This window comes from Nansenia antarctica, assembly GCF_963989245.1.
Source record: "Nansenia antarctica genome assembly, chromosome: 10".
Lineage (NCBI taxonomy): Eukaryota > Metazoa > Chordata > Actinopteri > Argentiniformes > Microstomatidae > Nansenia > Nansenia antarctica.
In genome coordinates this window covers 29,142,402-29,159,622 of record NC_137680.1, presented here as the reverse complement: position 1 = coordinate 29,159,622, position 17,221 = coordinate 29,142,402, and the positions used below count along the sequence as shown (strand labels likewise).

Below are 17,221 nucleotides of genomic sequence, written 5' to 3'. Positions count from 1 at the left end.
GGATGAGAAGGTGTTCCCGCTCCCCCGGTCCCACGATCTCCCTCCTCCCACTCCATCTCTCTGTGTTTTATGTCTGCGTCACAACAAGTCGGCCGAGAGAGAGGCAGGGATGATGGCGTCTCTCGCGGGTTGCAGCTCTGACAAACACGCTTAACAGCATCAATAAGGTGGAGAAAAGAGCAAAGGCACGAGGACATGACGGAACCACGTCGCGAGGGACAGACAGAGAGAGAGAGAGAGACGGACGGACAGACGCCCTCTCGCAGACAGCTTGACTGACATATGCGCTTGGCACGCGGGGACATACATACATGCACATCCACTTTTTTTTGCACACACACACACGTACGCGCTCCACATCCAACCCGGGCAGTAATTGAGACAAGAGAAAACAGCAGCAGGGGATAAAACATTTCATGTCAAGCCTGCACAGGAATCGCTGTGACCCCAACGGAGAGGAGGAGTTCGACTTGACAGGTAAGCTATAAGGCTCTCTTGTGCATTCAGAATCAGCTACTGTATTTATAATGCATTTTTTTGTTATTGATTCACAAATGCTATATGTATCCTCCAGTGTGTCCTGACATGTGTGCATGCATACACTGGAACAAAAGCAGTGCTGCAGGGATTATGCCTTAGATACTGTAATTCCATACCTATTCAAGTTTGTAGTTTTGGGATTTTTCAGAGGGGGATACAACACACAAGTGCTTGAGAAAAGCATTAAGTGACAGTGATGTCTGATGTGACAACCAAACTACAGTGCAGTCAGTCATTATGCAGTGGTATGTGTTTGGTCATAATGTGTTGTGTGCCATAATGATGATTTGCCCTGCTCTGGGATTGTGTACTTATTGTCATTATACAGTCTAGTGGATTCTGTCGCTATGCCCAGTTAAGTGAGTATGTAACCTCGTATCCAGTCAGATAAAGGCCATCAACCTCTATCGGCAATGACAGCAAAGTATTCAGTGAATACATCGGATTTCCATTTCACATGAGCTCTCTCTCTGTCTCTGTATCTCTATCTCCCTCTCTCTGTCTCTCGCTCTGTCTCTCTCTCTCTCTCTCTCTCTCTCTCTCTCTCTCTCTCTCTCTCTCTCTCTCTCTCTCTCTCTCTCTCTCTCGCTCTCTCTCTCTCTCTCTCTCTTTCTCTCTCTCTCTCTCTTTCTCACTATCCCTGTCTCTATACCCCCTTGTTTTCTATGTGTGTGTGTGTGTGTGTGTGTGTGTGTGTGTGTGTGTGTTTGTGTCTGTCTGTGTGTGTGTGTGTGTGTCTCTCTCTCTCTCCTCTCTTCAGGATGGGGGGAGTAAGTGAAGGAGATGATGTGTTAGCTCGATGGAGTGATGGACTACTGTACCTCGGCAATGTGAAAAGAGTAAGTATGTGTGTGTGTGTACGTGCATGCATGCATGTGTGTGTGTGCATACGTGTGTGTCTGTGTGGGGTGTGGAGCGCATGAGTGCTTGTATGCCTGCATGTCTGAATTAAAAAAAATAAGTCTTCTGTTTAGTTTTGTCAATCACTCAGCTCACTTGCTATCTCTCTCTCAGGTGGATGGAGTCAAGCAATGTTGTCTGGTGAGATTTGAGGACAACTCGGAATTCTGGGTCCTAAGAAAAGACATCCACTCTTGTAAGACTTCTATAATCCTAAATGAACACCGGGTGTCTGGGCATTGTGGATTTATCAATGATTGAAATTATAGTTGTAGCGTCTCGATATTTTATTATCACTATCATCATGCTGTTTATTATGTTCTATTGATCGTCAACTTCCTTGTTATTTTTTTCTCGCCGAGCTTTGAAAGGTTTGTGTTGTCCATTCCCTCTCAGCTCTGACACACTGTGGTTAAAAAGAAGTCTACAAATTATGCAAGGATAAAAATCCACATTCCCGGTCGAAATACAACTGCTATGAAAATGTTTGCAATTCTGATTGGGGACTTGTAGGTGTAATTGGTGTATTAGAGGAATATTTATGAATTTGTTAGTGTAATGACTCCACTGGGAAATGGCGCCCCCGCTCACTTAGTGGCGAAGTGAGGGGAAGTGCTGCTCGTTAGGAACAGCCAAACATCCTCCCGTCAAACAGAGTGAAATCTGAAAGGGTGCAGGAGACATTGAAATCAATGAAGTGGCAAGAAAGTGAATCAATATACATAAATTAACGCTGCTGAGTGATCTCTTTCTCTCCCCCCCCCCCCCATGTTACCCACACACAGTCTCTGTTCCTTCAGTCTCTGTCGGAGTCGAAGAAGTTTGCTGTATTTGTGATGCCCCCCCGCTCAAAGAACCTCTCATAAATTGTCTTAAATGTCGACATGGTAAGAAAATTCCCGTACATCATAGGAGATGCCTTCGTGGATGGAGGTATCTCGGAATCGAAAGTCGTGCCTGAGTTGCTATATAGAAATAATATAGAAATAAACCAAAATGTGCAACGAAACAAAACAACTGCCTTTTTGTGTGTGGTTTTCTGTCCTCCGTCTGTGAATTAAACGCTCTGTCTCTCTGTCGTTCCATAACAGGCTATCATCCTGAGTGCCACACTCCGTCAATCGAACCGGAAGCTGACAGCAATTCTTGGATATGCCGGCAATGTGTCTTTGCAGTTGCAACCAAGGTTAGCCTGCTAATCTGTCTGTTTCACACCTTCCCTCTTGGCTCAGTGATAAATATCTAGTACAGACATGGGAACAGATATTGCATCCAGGCTCACTTTCAATACCAATAACCAGTGTTGTGTTTGGGCAATGGATGAACCCCCAGGGAAACTACAACATAAATGTCACAGTTCTGTATTGACCATGGGATTGGATACAATACACCTGTACTGTGTTTTAGCTGTAACAATTGTACCTACAAGTCCAATCAATCTTGTATGCCCCAATTACATTAGATGTTAGATGTTAGATGAGAGAAGCACTGTGGTTAATGGCTTTTTATTCATCAGTCAATGTCCATATTTCATTGTCCTGTCACGCGACTTCCTCTTTTTGAGATACTATCTCATCCAGCTGACCTCCAATAAATGAAGATGAATTGCTTCTCCTGTATGGTCCTCCTCAAATGTAATCTACTTTGAATAGTTCTGACATGACAGTGAATGGAGGGGTCACGAGTTAACCAGTTTGTCAAAATTATGTTGTAGAGAGGAGGAGCCATCAAACGAGGGCGCTTTGCCCGCCTCATGCAATTCATGAAACTTCGGCTAACCTATCAGCTGTCGTCTTTAGACTGGGACCCACAGCATCTAACCAACCAGCAACAGTGTTACTGCTACTGTGCCGGTCCTGGAGAGTGAGTGACAATGTGAAATCCAATTTGTTTGCTTTGTTTAACAGTATCTAAGAGTAAACTGGTTTGGAATTTAAGGGAATATTATTGTGTACCTCTCTCAACACTTGATCTGTTTACCAGCCATAGATTGAGACTGCATATTTAGCTAAAAACATAAATATACTCTTGTCAGGTGGCTCCCAGATGTTAGGTAATACTGTTGGGGGAGTGTGTTTAATTGATCTATGTTTAAACTGCAGGTGGAACTTGAAAATGTTGCAGTGTGGAAGTTGTGGTCAGTGGTTTCATGAAGCTTGCACACAATGTCTTACCAAACCATTGTTATATGGAGACAGGTGAGCAAGAGAGTGTTTTACAGTATGTGTGTTCGTGCTAACTGCTTACAGCAGTAGGTATTAATCTGAATCTCAGATGTCTATTAAAGCATTGGAGTGGTAAAAATCGATTGAAAGTCCATCCATCCAGTCCATCCATTTAGCAATTACTGTAGTTAATTATCGGTATCTGTTAAACAATCTAGTTTTTATGCCCAATATACATGATTCCTCCTTTTTAATTATGTTTTTTATTGATCTGGGAGAAATATACACTAGAAAGACAGATTGCTGTACACTAGATCATATAAGAATTCAAATCACGTATCCAGAGAAAAACCATCAACATCATATTATAATGTATGCCCCACATACACAGACCTGTGCATACTATAGACCGGTTTTTATGGCTGTAATTAATTGATAGTTTCAGGGTTTCAGGATATTTCTTCATATACAGTCCAGTACAGTCCAACATTGAAAAACAGTCATATTCGTTCTCTGAGACTGTTGCAAAATGTTAGCTCTAAAAAATGTGTTTACAGTATTAGTCCTTGAAAGTGGAGAAATATGAAGCTTTAGATTGATGGTGAAGGACAATGTACAGTAGTGGTGTCGTAACAACATCTGCTAAAACGGTGATTGAAGCTGGAAGGAATTTGCCCACACTTGAAGTAGCAATCATCTGCTGTGTTTTGCCTCCTCAGTCAATTACTGGTTTTCTCTTCCTCTGTATTGAAGGTTTTATCAATTCCAGTGCTCGGTATGCACAAATGGACCAGAAACAATTCAAAGGCTACCCATGAGCTGGTATGGTTATACAGGGGCTTTGACATACACATCTTGAATTTACACTCCATGGCTTGTCACTAAAACGTATCTCTACACAAATAATTGATCTTACTTTGTGTTAAATAGTACCAGTAAATTAATTAAAACCGTGTTGTCTGTTGTAAATACAGGGTTGACCTGGCCCATTTGGTGCTTTACCACCTCTCCTTGTGCTGCAAGAGGAAATACTTTGATTTTGACCATGAAATCCTATCCTTCGCCAATGAGAACTGGGACTCTTTGCTTCTAGGCTCGGTATAAATATTTTCTCAGTCAAATCGCATGATGAAATTGTGTGAAAAAGATGTCAGTTGTGTTTTACTATTATTGTGACTTTATTAGTTACTTGTAATTACCAATGTAACTTAAATGTAGTGTGTATTTTATGTAGCATATACTCTACACACATTTTTGACTACAATTTTGAAAACAAATAAAACCCTAAAATGTTAAATGCACATTTCATGAAATGAAATACATATCTGAAAGTGTTAACTTTTGTTAACATTTGCCTCAGACTACCATCCACAGGGTAAATACAACTTTGATTCTTATTCCTCTCTGTCCCCTAGCTCTCTGACACACCAAGGCAAGATCGCTGTCACAATCTGCTCAACGCTTTGAACTCCCACAAGGACAGGTGAGACACTGCATATGATGAGAGGCATAAACAGAAGGCACACATGACCAGATTTATGATGTCGTTTCTTTGTTCCCCATAGGACTGGATTTATAGAAGGTACAGTGTGGAGCCTGGCAGGCAGTGTTTTCTTAGCAGGGCCTTTCTGCTTTTATTGGGATAGGGTCCATAGAGATTGACAGGATCAGGATGGGTGAGAGTGAGGAGGAATAGGAAACAGGTCGAGGGTTGGAATCTAACCAGAAACCTTGCGATTATATAGTATACGTAATAGTGTCCTAGCCACTAAGTGTGTACACTTTTGAGACTATTCCATTGCTTCAATTCTGCCTGACAATTGAATAATAATAATAATAATAATAATAATAATAATAATAATACTAGACAGAACAGAAAAAAAACAAAGAAAACAAAAAGACAGCGACAGTGACAAAGCTAGACTAGGGGCCAAAGGCCTTGGTGAACAGATACGTTTTGAGGGCTGATTTGCAGGTGTCCAGGGTAGGGGCATTGCGGATCACTGTGGGGAGAGAGTTTCAAAGGGTGGGAGCTGCCACGCTGAAGGCTCTGTCCCCGAAGGTCCGTAGGTTGGTGCGGGGGGTGGAGAGCAGACCCATGTCTGAGGACCGCAGGTTCCGGGATGGGGTGTGTTGGCAGAGAAGGTCAGTTAGGTACTGGGGGGCGCAGGCGTGGAGGGATTTGTAGGTGAGAAGGAGGATTTTGTAGGTGATGCAGGACTTGACCGGGAGCCAGTGGAGGTGAATGAGGGTGGGGGTGATGTGCTGCCAGGGCTTGGTGTGGGTGAGAACCCTGACAGCTGAGTTCTGCATATACTGGAGCCTATCCAGGGCTTTGCTGGGAACCCCGAACAGGACTTCATTGCGGTAGTCCAGGCGGGAGGTGACGAAGGCGTGGACATGGGTTTCGGCCACAGAGTCAGTGAGGGAAGGTCGTAGTCTGGCAATGTTTCTGAGGTGAAAGAAGGCAGATTTGGTGATGTATTTGTGTGACTGGAAGGAGAGGGTGGAGTCAAGGATGACGCCCAGGTTGTGGACTTCGAAAGATGGGGGGATGGAGCAGCCGTCAACCTCGAGGATGAAGTCGCCAACCTTCCGGAGCAGCGCCCTTGGTGCCACAACCATGAGCTCTGTTTTCTTACTGTTGAGTTTGAGAAGGTTTAATGTCATCCAGGTTTTTATTTCATGCAGGCAGTTGACAAGGGACTGAGGGGGGAGCGGAGAGGATAGAATGGAGCTGAGATAGATTTGGGTATCATCAGCGTAGCAGTGGAAGTTGAGGCCGTGATGATGGAGGATCTGGCCGAGGGGAAGCATGTAAATGGTGAAGAGGAGGGGTCCAAGCACAGAGCCTTGATTGAATTTCCAAATTCTACTAGTACATGCTTGCCCAGGTTTGATTCTTCTTGGTACCCTCTGGTCTTTGTTACAGTGAATCCCAGTTACCAATAATTAATTATTATGTTGTAACTAAGTAGTTGCGCTGTTATCACAGACTTTCTTTGTAACTATGGTGTGGCCAAAGATTGAAGGTGATTTAAGATGGTTTTTATGTTTTTTTATGGGTAATACAGCTAATTTGCGTAGATCCCCAGAATATATACATCGCAAAACAGTTGGCTAAATGCACAATATTGACACGCAACATGTTTCAACTCCCATCTTTTTGGGGGATCTAGATGTATTTAGCATTTTAATTTTCCATTAAAAGATAATTGATATGACATTTTTGGCAACTACTTAGTTTTTGGGCCCCATTGAGCTTTTTCCACATGAGTTCATTGATTTTTTTCTCACTTGTATCTCTTTGTGACGTCTCGCTCAAGGTTTGTGTCTGGTAAGGAGATAAAGAAGAAGAAGTGTCTTTTCGGACTCCAGGTTCGAGCTCCGCCTCCCCTGACCTCTGATTCGTCTCCCCTCATCACAGACCCGCCCATCAACATCACGCACCGGAGAAGGTCAGAGTAAGGACAACTTCTCTCTTTATTCTTTACATCACAATGGACCTATCGCTAAGCCACGCCCCAAAATAGAAATTGTCCAATCATAACACAGCAAAAGTCACGACAGGCAGAAAACTCAGACAAACAACTCGCTAATATCTAATGGTGAAAAGCTTCTAGACTAAATATTCTTGACATCTTTAAAAAACATGTCTATTACTTGCTGTGGTAAATCAGAAATCTGAAATGTTCCAACTCCCGCCATTGTAAGTCATTGAATGTCATTCAGTCACAGTCGGTCAGTCAGTCACTGTCAGTGAAGCGTTGTTTGTTTGTCAGAGTTTTCAAAGGGGGCGTGGCTTAGCGATAGGTCCATATCAGCTACAGGACCTAACTTCCTTAAGGTATATACCATTACACTTAAAGAATTTGTGTCAGGTTCTAATGCTTTGGTCCACATATCAGGATCTGATGTAATGATCAGACTTTTCTTTCGAAAAATGTGAATACATTTCCGCGTTGTTGAAAATCAATGACACATCGCTAGTCAACTAACACAGCTTGTTTTGTAAGCCTGCTAACCAGGGTTCGAGTTATGTGGGAGCCAATGGGAGCTCAGCTCCCATAAGGAAGGCCTGAGCTCCCATGAAATCAGTAAAATCATACATCTGTGGGGGTCGCTAATAATACATTACCACAACCATTATTTGATCAAAAATGTCAATGTAATGAGTATTAAATATTCTAAAATTAACACGTTTTCCAAAAGAACTACGCGCACCAGCATTAATCTCCTGTGAATGACAGTATGCCTTTGACTGCCTGCACTTTACCACCAAGACACTATGGGGTGCAGTAGAATATTGTGCAACAGCAGAATATGATCGTTGAGAGCTTGCGAACGTGAAAACACGAGTATTGAGAAGAAAACATTCAGTAGCTAGCTATCATGCCACCCCAAAAAAGGCCACTGCTGCCGACCGAGTCGACAAGCCTGGAAAGTTTCGGGTTTTCATCCAAGAAAACAAACTTGAATTCAGCTGCACCTGTTATGACACCTAACTTGAAACTGTTGAAATAGCAGAGCTCAAACAAAAGCAAGTGCTTCCGAAGAAAGTAGCAGAACTCACCTCCAGTATGTATAAGGAGACAGCTAGTTCGTTCAGGGCAGCCTAAAGAAAGGATGCCTTATACAAAACTGAATCCAATTATGAAACTTAATGAGATGAATGGCGCGACAGTTGGCCCCTGCTCACCGATCCGATCATTCATGTGCCCAGATTGTAGAGCACATTGCACAAGAGATGAAACAAATTCATTTCTAATGTCAAATCACTTGATTCCCGTAGTAGCATAACATTAGATGAAAGCACAATTCATGGATGAGCATACATGATTATTTATGTCAGGTGCGATGTCACTGGAAATGGAGATGTGGACAATGTGTCGTGCTAACAGGGAAAGTGAATGGACTGTATAGCAAAAACAACAACATTATTGGCCGAGATACCCGTGACTATCGCTTATAGCTGTTGTTTCATGTGGTGCTGTTGATGTGGTGAAATGAGTAGCCTATGGCTAATTAAAACTTCTAAGTCCCATCGCTGTGTGGGCATGATTCGCGCGCGTGCATAAGAACATTTCGCACTGTTATTTTGGAGACCCCCACAAAGCTCAGCTTATAACTCGAACCCTGCTGCTAACAATGTAAAGTAGTGTTATAGTTAACAAGGTAGCAGTGGGGATTACTCACCGAATCCATTGTGTTTTAGTATTTTGGCTTGACTAGCGAGTTTGTCTTGTGATTCTCAACAACGTTGAAATGTAGTTCCGTGTTTCAAAAGAAAAGTCAGGACATTTTGATTGGTTGCCGATATGTGGACCAAAAGACTAGAACGTGTCACATTTTGACTGTGTGCTTCCTGAAGTCCCCCACCAAAATCTATCTTCACCAAGCCTTGTGAGTTGTGTTTCGTTTAAAGAGAAACCGAAAGGCCCTCCTCTTTTGTGCGTCCCTAGTTCCTACATAAACATATCCTCCATACCCTGAAGTATCCTGTTTTCATATGGGCCTATTCATAAACATGCTCCACTGCAGGTTACTCACTGTTAGGGATGTAACGATACACTCAACTCACGATTCGATACGATTCACAATACTGGATTCACGATACGATTTTCTCGCTTTTTTTTTTTTTTTACAAAATGAGATTCCAGACAAATTATGACAGAAAATGATTATTTTATTTATTTCTCAGACAAAAACTACAAAATACTGTATTTTGAATCCCTTTTTATTTCTGAGGTAGGGTATAACGACGATATTGTTGTAACTTCGAACAAGCAAAGTCAAAAGTCGATTACGCCTCTGCTGTTTAAAAGAGTATCACTATTAATTTTTCACCTCACCGATTTGAATCGTCACGTATTTGTATCGATAATTAACTGTCTCCCGAGGCATCGTTTACATCCCTACATCAACAATCTGGCCCCCTCCTACCTTGCCGACCTCGTCCCCCTCCACACCCCCTCCCGTTACCTCAGGTCTGACGACCAAACCACCCTCAAGACCACCAGGACCAAGCTCCGGACCTGGGGGGATAGGGCCTTTTCAGCCGCAGCCCTGTCCCTCTGGAACGCCCTCCCCAACCACATCAGACAGGCCAACACCCTCCCAACATTTAAACAGGCCCTCAAAACCCACCTTCTCTTCAAGCTTGCCTTCACCAGTTAACCCTCTCCCCCTCCCCTTCCCATGTGTCCCCAGCACTACCGTAATTAGGCCCCTATACTTTCTTTTATTTATTTATTTGTATTTATTTCATTTTTTGTTTCTTTTTATTATTACTACTTGATCTTCTCAGTTTGTAAAGCGTCTTTGAGTGTCTAGAAAAGCGCTATATAAGTCTAATGTATTATTATTATCATTATTATTATTATTATTATTATTATTATTATTATTATTATTATTATTATTATTACTCACCGTCCCTCTCTGTGGTTGTGTTGCTCAGCCCGCTGTCACTGCCGTGCCAGAGGAGAGCGGGGGGACCAGAGTCACGTAAATCAAAGCGGCGCATCATGGAGACACAGGTCAGTGGTTCTGTCTCGACCACCGCCTCCATCAAGAGAGAGATCAGGCAGCAGCCGTCCCCATTCTGCGCCTTAAGTAAACAGCTCCCTGTCATTGGAATGACTTGCCAGCTGATCGCTATCTTAAGGTTGCCTCTGCCATTGCTACAAGGTTTAATTGTAAAATTGTCAATCAAACACTATAGCTTATGGTTGTTTGATTGCTTGATATCTAATTTTCGTAAGAGTCGTTGTTAATGATCGAATGCCCAGTATATACAGTATATGCACTGATGACTGACATCAGTGTGACTTGTCATGAGATAACTACCTATGGGAAACAACACTGTGTAGTGCGAAAGTATACAGAGGCACATTGCTAAACTGTTAATGTACTAGCCAGATTTAGTCACGCCAAATCCCTGCACATTTACAGTAGATTTAGCTAATATGGAGAGGAGATGAGTCCCTCTCACCCTCTCTCTCTCTCTTCCTCGCTCCCCCCCCTACCTTCTCTCAATGGGTCAAAGACATGTCCCAAAACATGGGAGAGGAAGGCTGGGTGGAGGGTCACATTGATGGGGAAAAAACACACAAAAAAGACACACAAAGTACATTTACAGTGACTGCAAGAAAAGTAATGGAAAACATGTCTGGCTTAAAAATAAGATGTGGGGAAAAATAGGACACTTTTTATATCGCCCGCTACTTTCATGTTTAATTCTTAGTTATTAATACTAAAGTTATTAATAATAAATAATAATATGATAAATCTTCTCTGCAGTCATTGGTATGCTCTGGGTTGTGAAACTCTTTCACTTTGTGATATCCAGAAAAATAATGAAAGAAGAAAAGACTTGCCAGCCGGTTACTGCATGGAGGAAGGTTCACCTCGTCAGTGTGTTCATGTAGCCATCGAAGCCTAGCCCTGGCAGCTTACCTTCCATGCATGATAAGCTTCTATATCGTTTATGGCTTAATCTAATAAGGTAAACACGTCATGGGAGCGGTTTTAGAAATGTATTGCGTATTTTTCACAGTTCAAGTGTGTATTATTTTGGGCAGTTTTCTACGCAGTCCCTCAGAACCCATGCCTAGCTTACCCTTCATGTATGATGCATAAGCTGCCTTACTGTTTATGCTTTAACTGAGTAAAGGCCGGTCATCATGAACAGCTCCTTTTTGAACATGATATTTACAAAAAATACATACATTATAGGCCTATATCCTATCCTCACTGCGCTGAGACAGTAAGCGTTATATATTTCAGTTTCAGTTCAAACTATACTATATCCAGGACTGACTGACGTGACGTTAATCTTTCCCCCTCCATCTTAGGGGGCAGGTTGGTTATCACAGGGAAAGTGAGAGGGGAAGGTGTGCTGATATGCCGAGTCTGGGAGCGCTTCCAAGTGCACTTTGCAGTCGATTACAGTTGGGCCAGCTGGTGCTGGCACTTTGACAGTGCAGCATTGACAGAGCACATCCATTTAAAGGGACAGTACGCTAATAAAGCTGTAGGATAACACTACTGTTATACCAGTCACAGCTACCATTACTGTAGTGTGTAATAGTAGTGTGTTACAGTCGAGCAAGCAACAGAGAATGCCGAGAGTGAAACTGGGGGTGCACTGACAACTGTGGAATTAAATTATAGATGGGGGGGGAGGGGGGTATAACGTATAACGGCGATGTTTTTCATAACACAGCCGCAAGATCACACTCAAGTAAATGCTGTCATTGTTCCAACGATATGAGGTGACGTAGAGGTGACAGATATAGGTAGGATAAAGGCTCATGCTGCTATGGTTGATGAGCCATAGGAAGCAATGCTGGTTTCATCCATCATCTGATACAACGTAGCATGCCTCAGATCATTTCCATAGCCGCTGCTGCAGTGTGTTGGTAATAAACAGTTTACAGTCTGTGATATTGAACGGTAGTGCAGGTTTTTAAGCTCTCAAGTGGAACAATAAATGTATTTTTTTGTTTTGTTTTGGGAAGCCTAGCTAAACCGACAGAGGCCCGACTTCCCCCTGCCTTTTGAAAGTCAAATGCAATCACATTGGGGGTTTAACGTTTTTCTAAAATGAATGATCTTAGATTTGAGTTTGTATAAATGTATTCATGAGTGCTCTGTGCGTGGTGAAATTTATGTCACCTGAAGTACTGCCTGCTGTATGAGTGTTTGATTGGATCCTCTGATTGTCTGGTGTCCAAGTACAAGCTAATCACTGTGTCTCCTGCGTCCATCCAGCCTTGTCCACCACCGGTCGAAGCCAACCCCATAGATCTGGTGCCATGTTGCCATGGCTACGTGGGTGGGACAAGCCTCTACAACTCCAGGAAGTCGGAGGAGGAGCTCAATTTGGGGTGAGAGACAGTATCATGTTTAATCCTCTCCATTTATTATGCTTCTTTATTTACTTCTTGATTCTTGAACAAATCCTATCCCGTTTACAGCCAAGCTTATTTTAGATTTGGCGATGTATAACGGTCACCTATGTGGAAAAGTACTCCTGCGTTTTCTTTTTTTTCTTTTTTTGTGATTTTGGCTGATGTCTCCTCCTCTGCAGCTCCCCCCCGAAGAGGATGTTTGCCTTGTACCACCCAACCTATAATGGAGCTCCAGCGCTCTCCAGAACCCTGCATCACTACAGGTGTGTGCTAAGCTGCTACTTAAGCAATATCACACGAGAGGGAGTGCTGTTATACTGAATATCAGCACGGCTGTGATTCGGTCGTAGGTACGAGGCCGCAGGCAGGCCGAGTACTGAAGACAATCACAGCCGTGCTGATATTCAGTATAACAGCACTCCCTCTCGTGTGATATTGCTTTTATACAACAGTTCTACAGCACTGTTTATTAGTTAACAGTAATAAGCGACAACAGATTATGATTTGTTTGTTTATTTAATCATTTATTTTGGCTCCGCCAACAAAACATTGTTCTGCAACTGAACTTCAACTGGACTGTTGCCTAGTAACCTGAACACAAACAATAGAACACCTGTGCGGCGGAGTGATATATATAGCTAAAAGTCCCAGTGCTGTTATACTGTATATCGGCACTCATGGAATGCCTCTTGTCCAATCAAATTACTTGGTCGGAACTAACTGTTGTATAATGTGTGCTAATTGTTTCCCACAATGAAATTGGATAGTGGACTATGATTCGGTTCTCCGACACCGCTAGGACGTTGTTGATGTAACTTGGGTGATGGGTCTTGCCATACAGAGGGGACATTCACAAAATTACACTGATTGGCCCAATTTTTACGAAACTACAGTGAAAGATCGATCGTCTTGCCATAGAGATTGTTTCGGCGTTTCGAGGGGATGTCATTAAACACGTTGTAATAGGATGCAAAGTGGAGAGCTAGGAATGTAGCCTAAACTTTTTTTTCCTTATTCTTTTAAGTGGAGGGCTAGGAGTATGTCCACAACAAGCTTGTTTTGTTTGTTAAAGAAGCTGAGCACAGCTGTGTCTAGCTTTTGTTGTTGCTAAGCTACCTGATACAGTGCTTTAGCTGGCATGGTAGCTAGCACCCATTAGCGTTTATGCTAACACAAACTTTGTAGGCATTTCTATGCAAGTAACAGAGTAGCTTGCTAGCAAGAGGGAGTAAAAGAGTGGGTTTGTTTGATACCAAAAGAGCATATATTTATTCCAAAAACTGTAAGACATCCTCAATTTCAACAGAAGTTACCACCATTTGTGACAGGGTCTGGTTAAAAAGTCCTCAAGTAGGCATAGCATTTTTTTTTATTCATTCACAGGTTTCTCCATCACTCTCTTTTCATAGAGTGGTGCTACATCATTCGTGGGGGACAACATGTTTACTGCACACTTGTTTTAAACTGGACTAACTATTACTATAATAGCATTTCTAAGACATTTTTTAAAAATAGTGAAAAGACTTTCACTAATCAGGGTTTAATAAATGTGATTTCCAGAAGGAAAATTAGAGTTAATCAAGAGCTAATTGAGGGCTTTAGACCCAGATGGAGGTAGGTTTAACTTCAGATTAATGCAGTTAGTGAATGGCATGTTAGGAAATTACCCATGAACACTAGAGGCAGCCATTTTACACCTAGTCCAGGATTAAGGGTCTTCATCTGTTTTTCCGTTTGTGTTGAATTCATACAAACTGTATTTCAGTCTTTCCTTTTTCCTTTGCTTCTGTTGCAGAATCATGCAAAAATAGTTTTACACAGTTAGCTTCAAGGTTTGTTTATTTAAAATCAACTAACTAACAAAATGTATTTTTGTCATATCCCTTCATTGTTTGACCTACTCCTGACTGTAAGATCTACCATATTTTCCGGACTATAAGTCGCTCCGGAGTATAAGTCGCATCAGCCAAAAATGCGTCATGAAGAGGAAAAAACCATATATAACTCGCACTGGACTATAAATCGCACCGGACTATAAATCGCATTTATTTAGAAATGTATTTCACAAAATCCAAGACCAAGAACAGACATTTAATCTGGAAAGGCAAGTTTATTCAACTACACAATAGCACCCAGAACAACAGGCTGAATAGAAGTCAGAGGTATGTTAACGTAACACATTAACAGTTATTCAGCAGCACAATAGCATAAACTTACATACACATAAATTACAAGCCAGCGAGTCCAACAAGCAAGTTACCAGTAAGCAAGTTCACCATGCTACCGTTTGCTTAGCTTCAACAAGCTAATGTTTCATTTCTTCAGTGGTATAGGAGCAGCATATAGTTGTCACAAGTCCAGAGCGGCCCAGAGCGCCCTCTGTCGGCTGTAGACGGTAATGTTTACTCCTTGGTTCATGTCAGTCAGTATGAAATTATATATATATATATTGATATATAGGTCGCACCTGACTATAAGTCGCAGGACCAGCCAAACTATGAAAAATAGTGCGACTTATAGTCCGGAAAATACGGTACTTCTTGCTCTCCATGAAAAAAGAATTGCAATTTGTGTTCCGTCCCTAGTTCTTGAAGAAACCTCACATAGAATATCTGATGAACCCATACTTATTTTAGTCAGAGTCTCTATAGTTACTGTGTTTAAGTAAAACCACCCCTACATGTCCGCATCTAGACCAAAGTGGAGACCAGAGGGGATGTCTGTGATTGCTGTGGCTGCATGAAAAAGGAATGAAACATATAATATGAATCTTTCATAAATATGTCTGTGTCTGACTGTCTGTCTCTCTCTCTGTCTCTCTCTGTCTCTCTCTCTCTCTCTCTTTCTATCTCTACCCCCTCTCTTTCTATTTCTGTCTCTCTCTTTCTCTCTCTCTCTATCTGCCCTCTCTCTCTCGCGCGCGCGCACTCTCTCTTTCTCTCTCTCTCTCTCTCAGTGCGGAGGATCCATGCAGAGTGCCACCTCCCTGCCTGCCCTTCTCGCACTCCAACTCCCACCAGCACCACTACCACAACCATAACCACAACCATAACCACAACCATAACCACAACCATCATCAGCATCAGCACCAACACCAGCACCAGCCGGGCCAGAAGATGGAGCCGTGCCCCTCCATGCTCCTGCGCGACCTCCCTCCTCCCTATCCGGGCGGGATGGGGGGAGACGGAGGGGTAGGGGGCGGGGGCGGGGGTGGGGGTGGTGGGGACGGAGCAGCTGCCAGAGGCTGGGGGGGCGGGGATGCGGTGAGGATCTTGGCGAGACGTGTCACGCCAGACGGGAAGGTCCAGTACCTTGTGGAGTGGGGGAACGTGAGTGTGTACTGAGGGAGGGTGATAGGGAGAGGGGGGGGGGAGAAGGGAGGATGGTGAGAGAGGGAGAAGGGGTGCAGGGCTCAAGAGAAAGGGGGGAGAGTGAGGGAGGAGATGAGAGGGGTTAAAACACTGGAATGCAAAAAGGGGGTAGAGAGAGAGGGGGGGGGAGGGAGAGAGGGGGGGGGGAGAGAGAGAGAGGGAGAGAGGGAGAGGGAGAGGGAGAGAGAGAACAGAAAGAGAAAAAGTGATACTGTACAATGACTGTTGTCCTGGGGCCACATCAGAGAAGTACTGTTTGTGGCAACACCAGAAGTACAAGCAAAACAAAAATACCACAGGTGGCAAATCCAGGTCGCTCTAAAATATGTGACACGTTCTAGTGTTTTGGTCCGCATGTCAGCAACCAATCAAAATGTTAAGACTTTTATTTTGAGACACGGAAATACATTTCAACGTTGTTAAGAATCACAAACTCGCTAGTCAAGTCAAAATACTGCAACAAAATGGATCGGTGAGTAATCCCCACTGCTACCTAGTTAACTATAACACTACTTTACATTGTTAGCAGGCTCACAAAACAAGCTGTGTTACTTGACTAGCGATGTGACATTGATTTTCAACAACGCGGAAATGTATTCGAATAATTGTTTTAAAAAAAAAAGTCTGAACATTATATTGGATGCCGAAATGCGGACCAAAACACTAGAACGTGTCACATATCACCTCCATTCTATACCGCCACACTACACACGTTACTATATCTCCCTCTTTGCTAGTGTTTCTCCTATATTTGTACTGTATACCTTTGGAATATGCCTTTGCATTTATCATAACTTTGAGTTGAAAGATTGTATATATACACTATGTGATAATGGACTCCAATTTGTTACGTTACATTTTGTCATACTTGGAATTACTTTTACAGTATGTAATAGAAATAGGAGCCGCGAGAGGGCTTTTGTTTTATAGTTCGATTTCTATATTCACAATAGTATGATTGAAAGGGTTTTATTTGATGATGCGGTTGCATAGTGCCTATCTGGATTGTGTACCTGCAGTTGAGAAGCTGAGTAGCTGGATCGACTAGTCACTCGTCAGGTGAATTATATCATATGGTTGGTTGTGGGTAACTCGACTGTATGATAATCTCCTGTGTGAGGTTTTCTTCCTCATTCTAGACAACAGTTTAGGTATCAAAACAATGGTGTGTAAGTCTGCAATCTAATTTGACTGTAAAATACATTCCAAACCAGAATGTACTGTGGAGTCATGAACAAAAATGTTTGATTTGAAATAATCTGACAACCATCATAGCTGTGGCTTGTTGAGCCAGATAAGTGTTCAAAACAAAATGGAACCATTTAATGGTCTA

At 42.6% G+C, this 17,221-nt stretch overlaps 1 protein-coding gene across 1 annotated transcript; it reads left to right on the top strand.

Annotated features, from left to right (window-relative positions):
• Positions 1–1,301: 1,301 nt before the first annotated feature.
• Positions 1,302–15,861, top strand: phf1 (PHD finger protein 1; the record flags this gene model as incomplete). The annotated part of the gene is made up of 14 exons (XM_080541390.1): positions 1,302–1,379; positions 1,555–1,636; positions 2,241–2,327; positions 2,532–2,626; positions 3,155–3,303; positions 3,543–3,638; positions 4,359–4,427; positions 4,580–4,703; positions 5,021–5,088; positions 6,932–7,063; positions 10,063–10,141; positions 12,378–12,493; positions 12,697–12,780; positions 15,474–15,861. The coding sequence occupies 14 exons, from the start codon at positions 1,302–1,304 to the stop codon at positions 15,859–15,861; spliced, it is 1,647 nt and encodes a 548-aa protein (XP_080397516.1).
• Between the last annotated feature and the right edge of the window lie 1,360 nt (positions 15,862–17,221).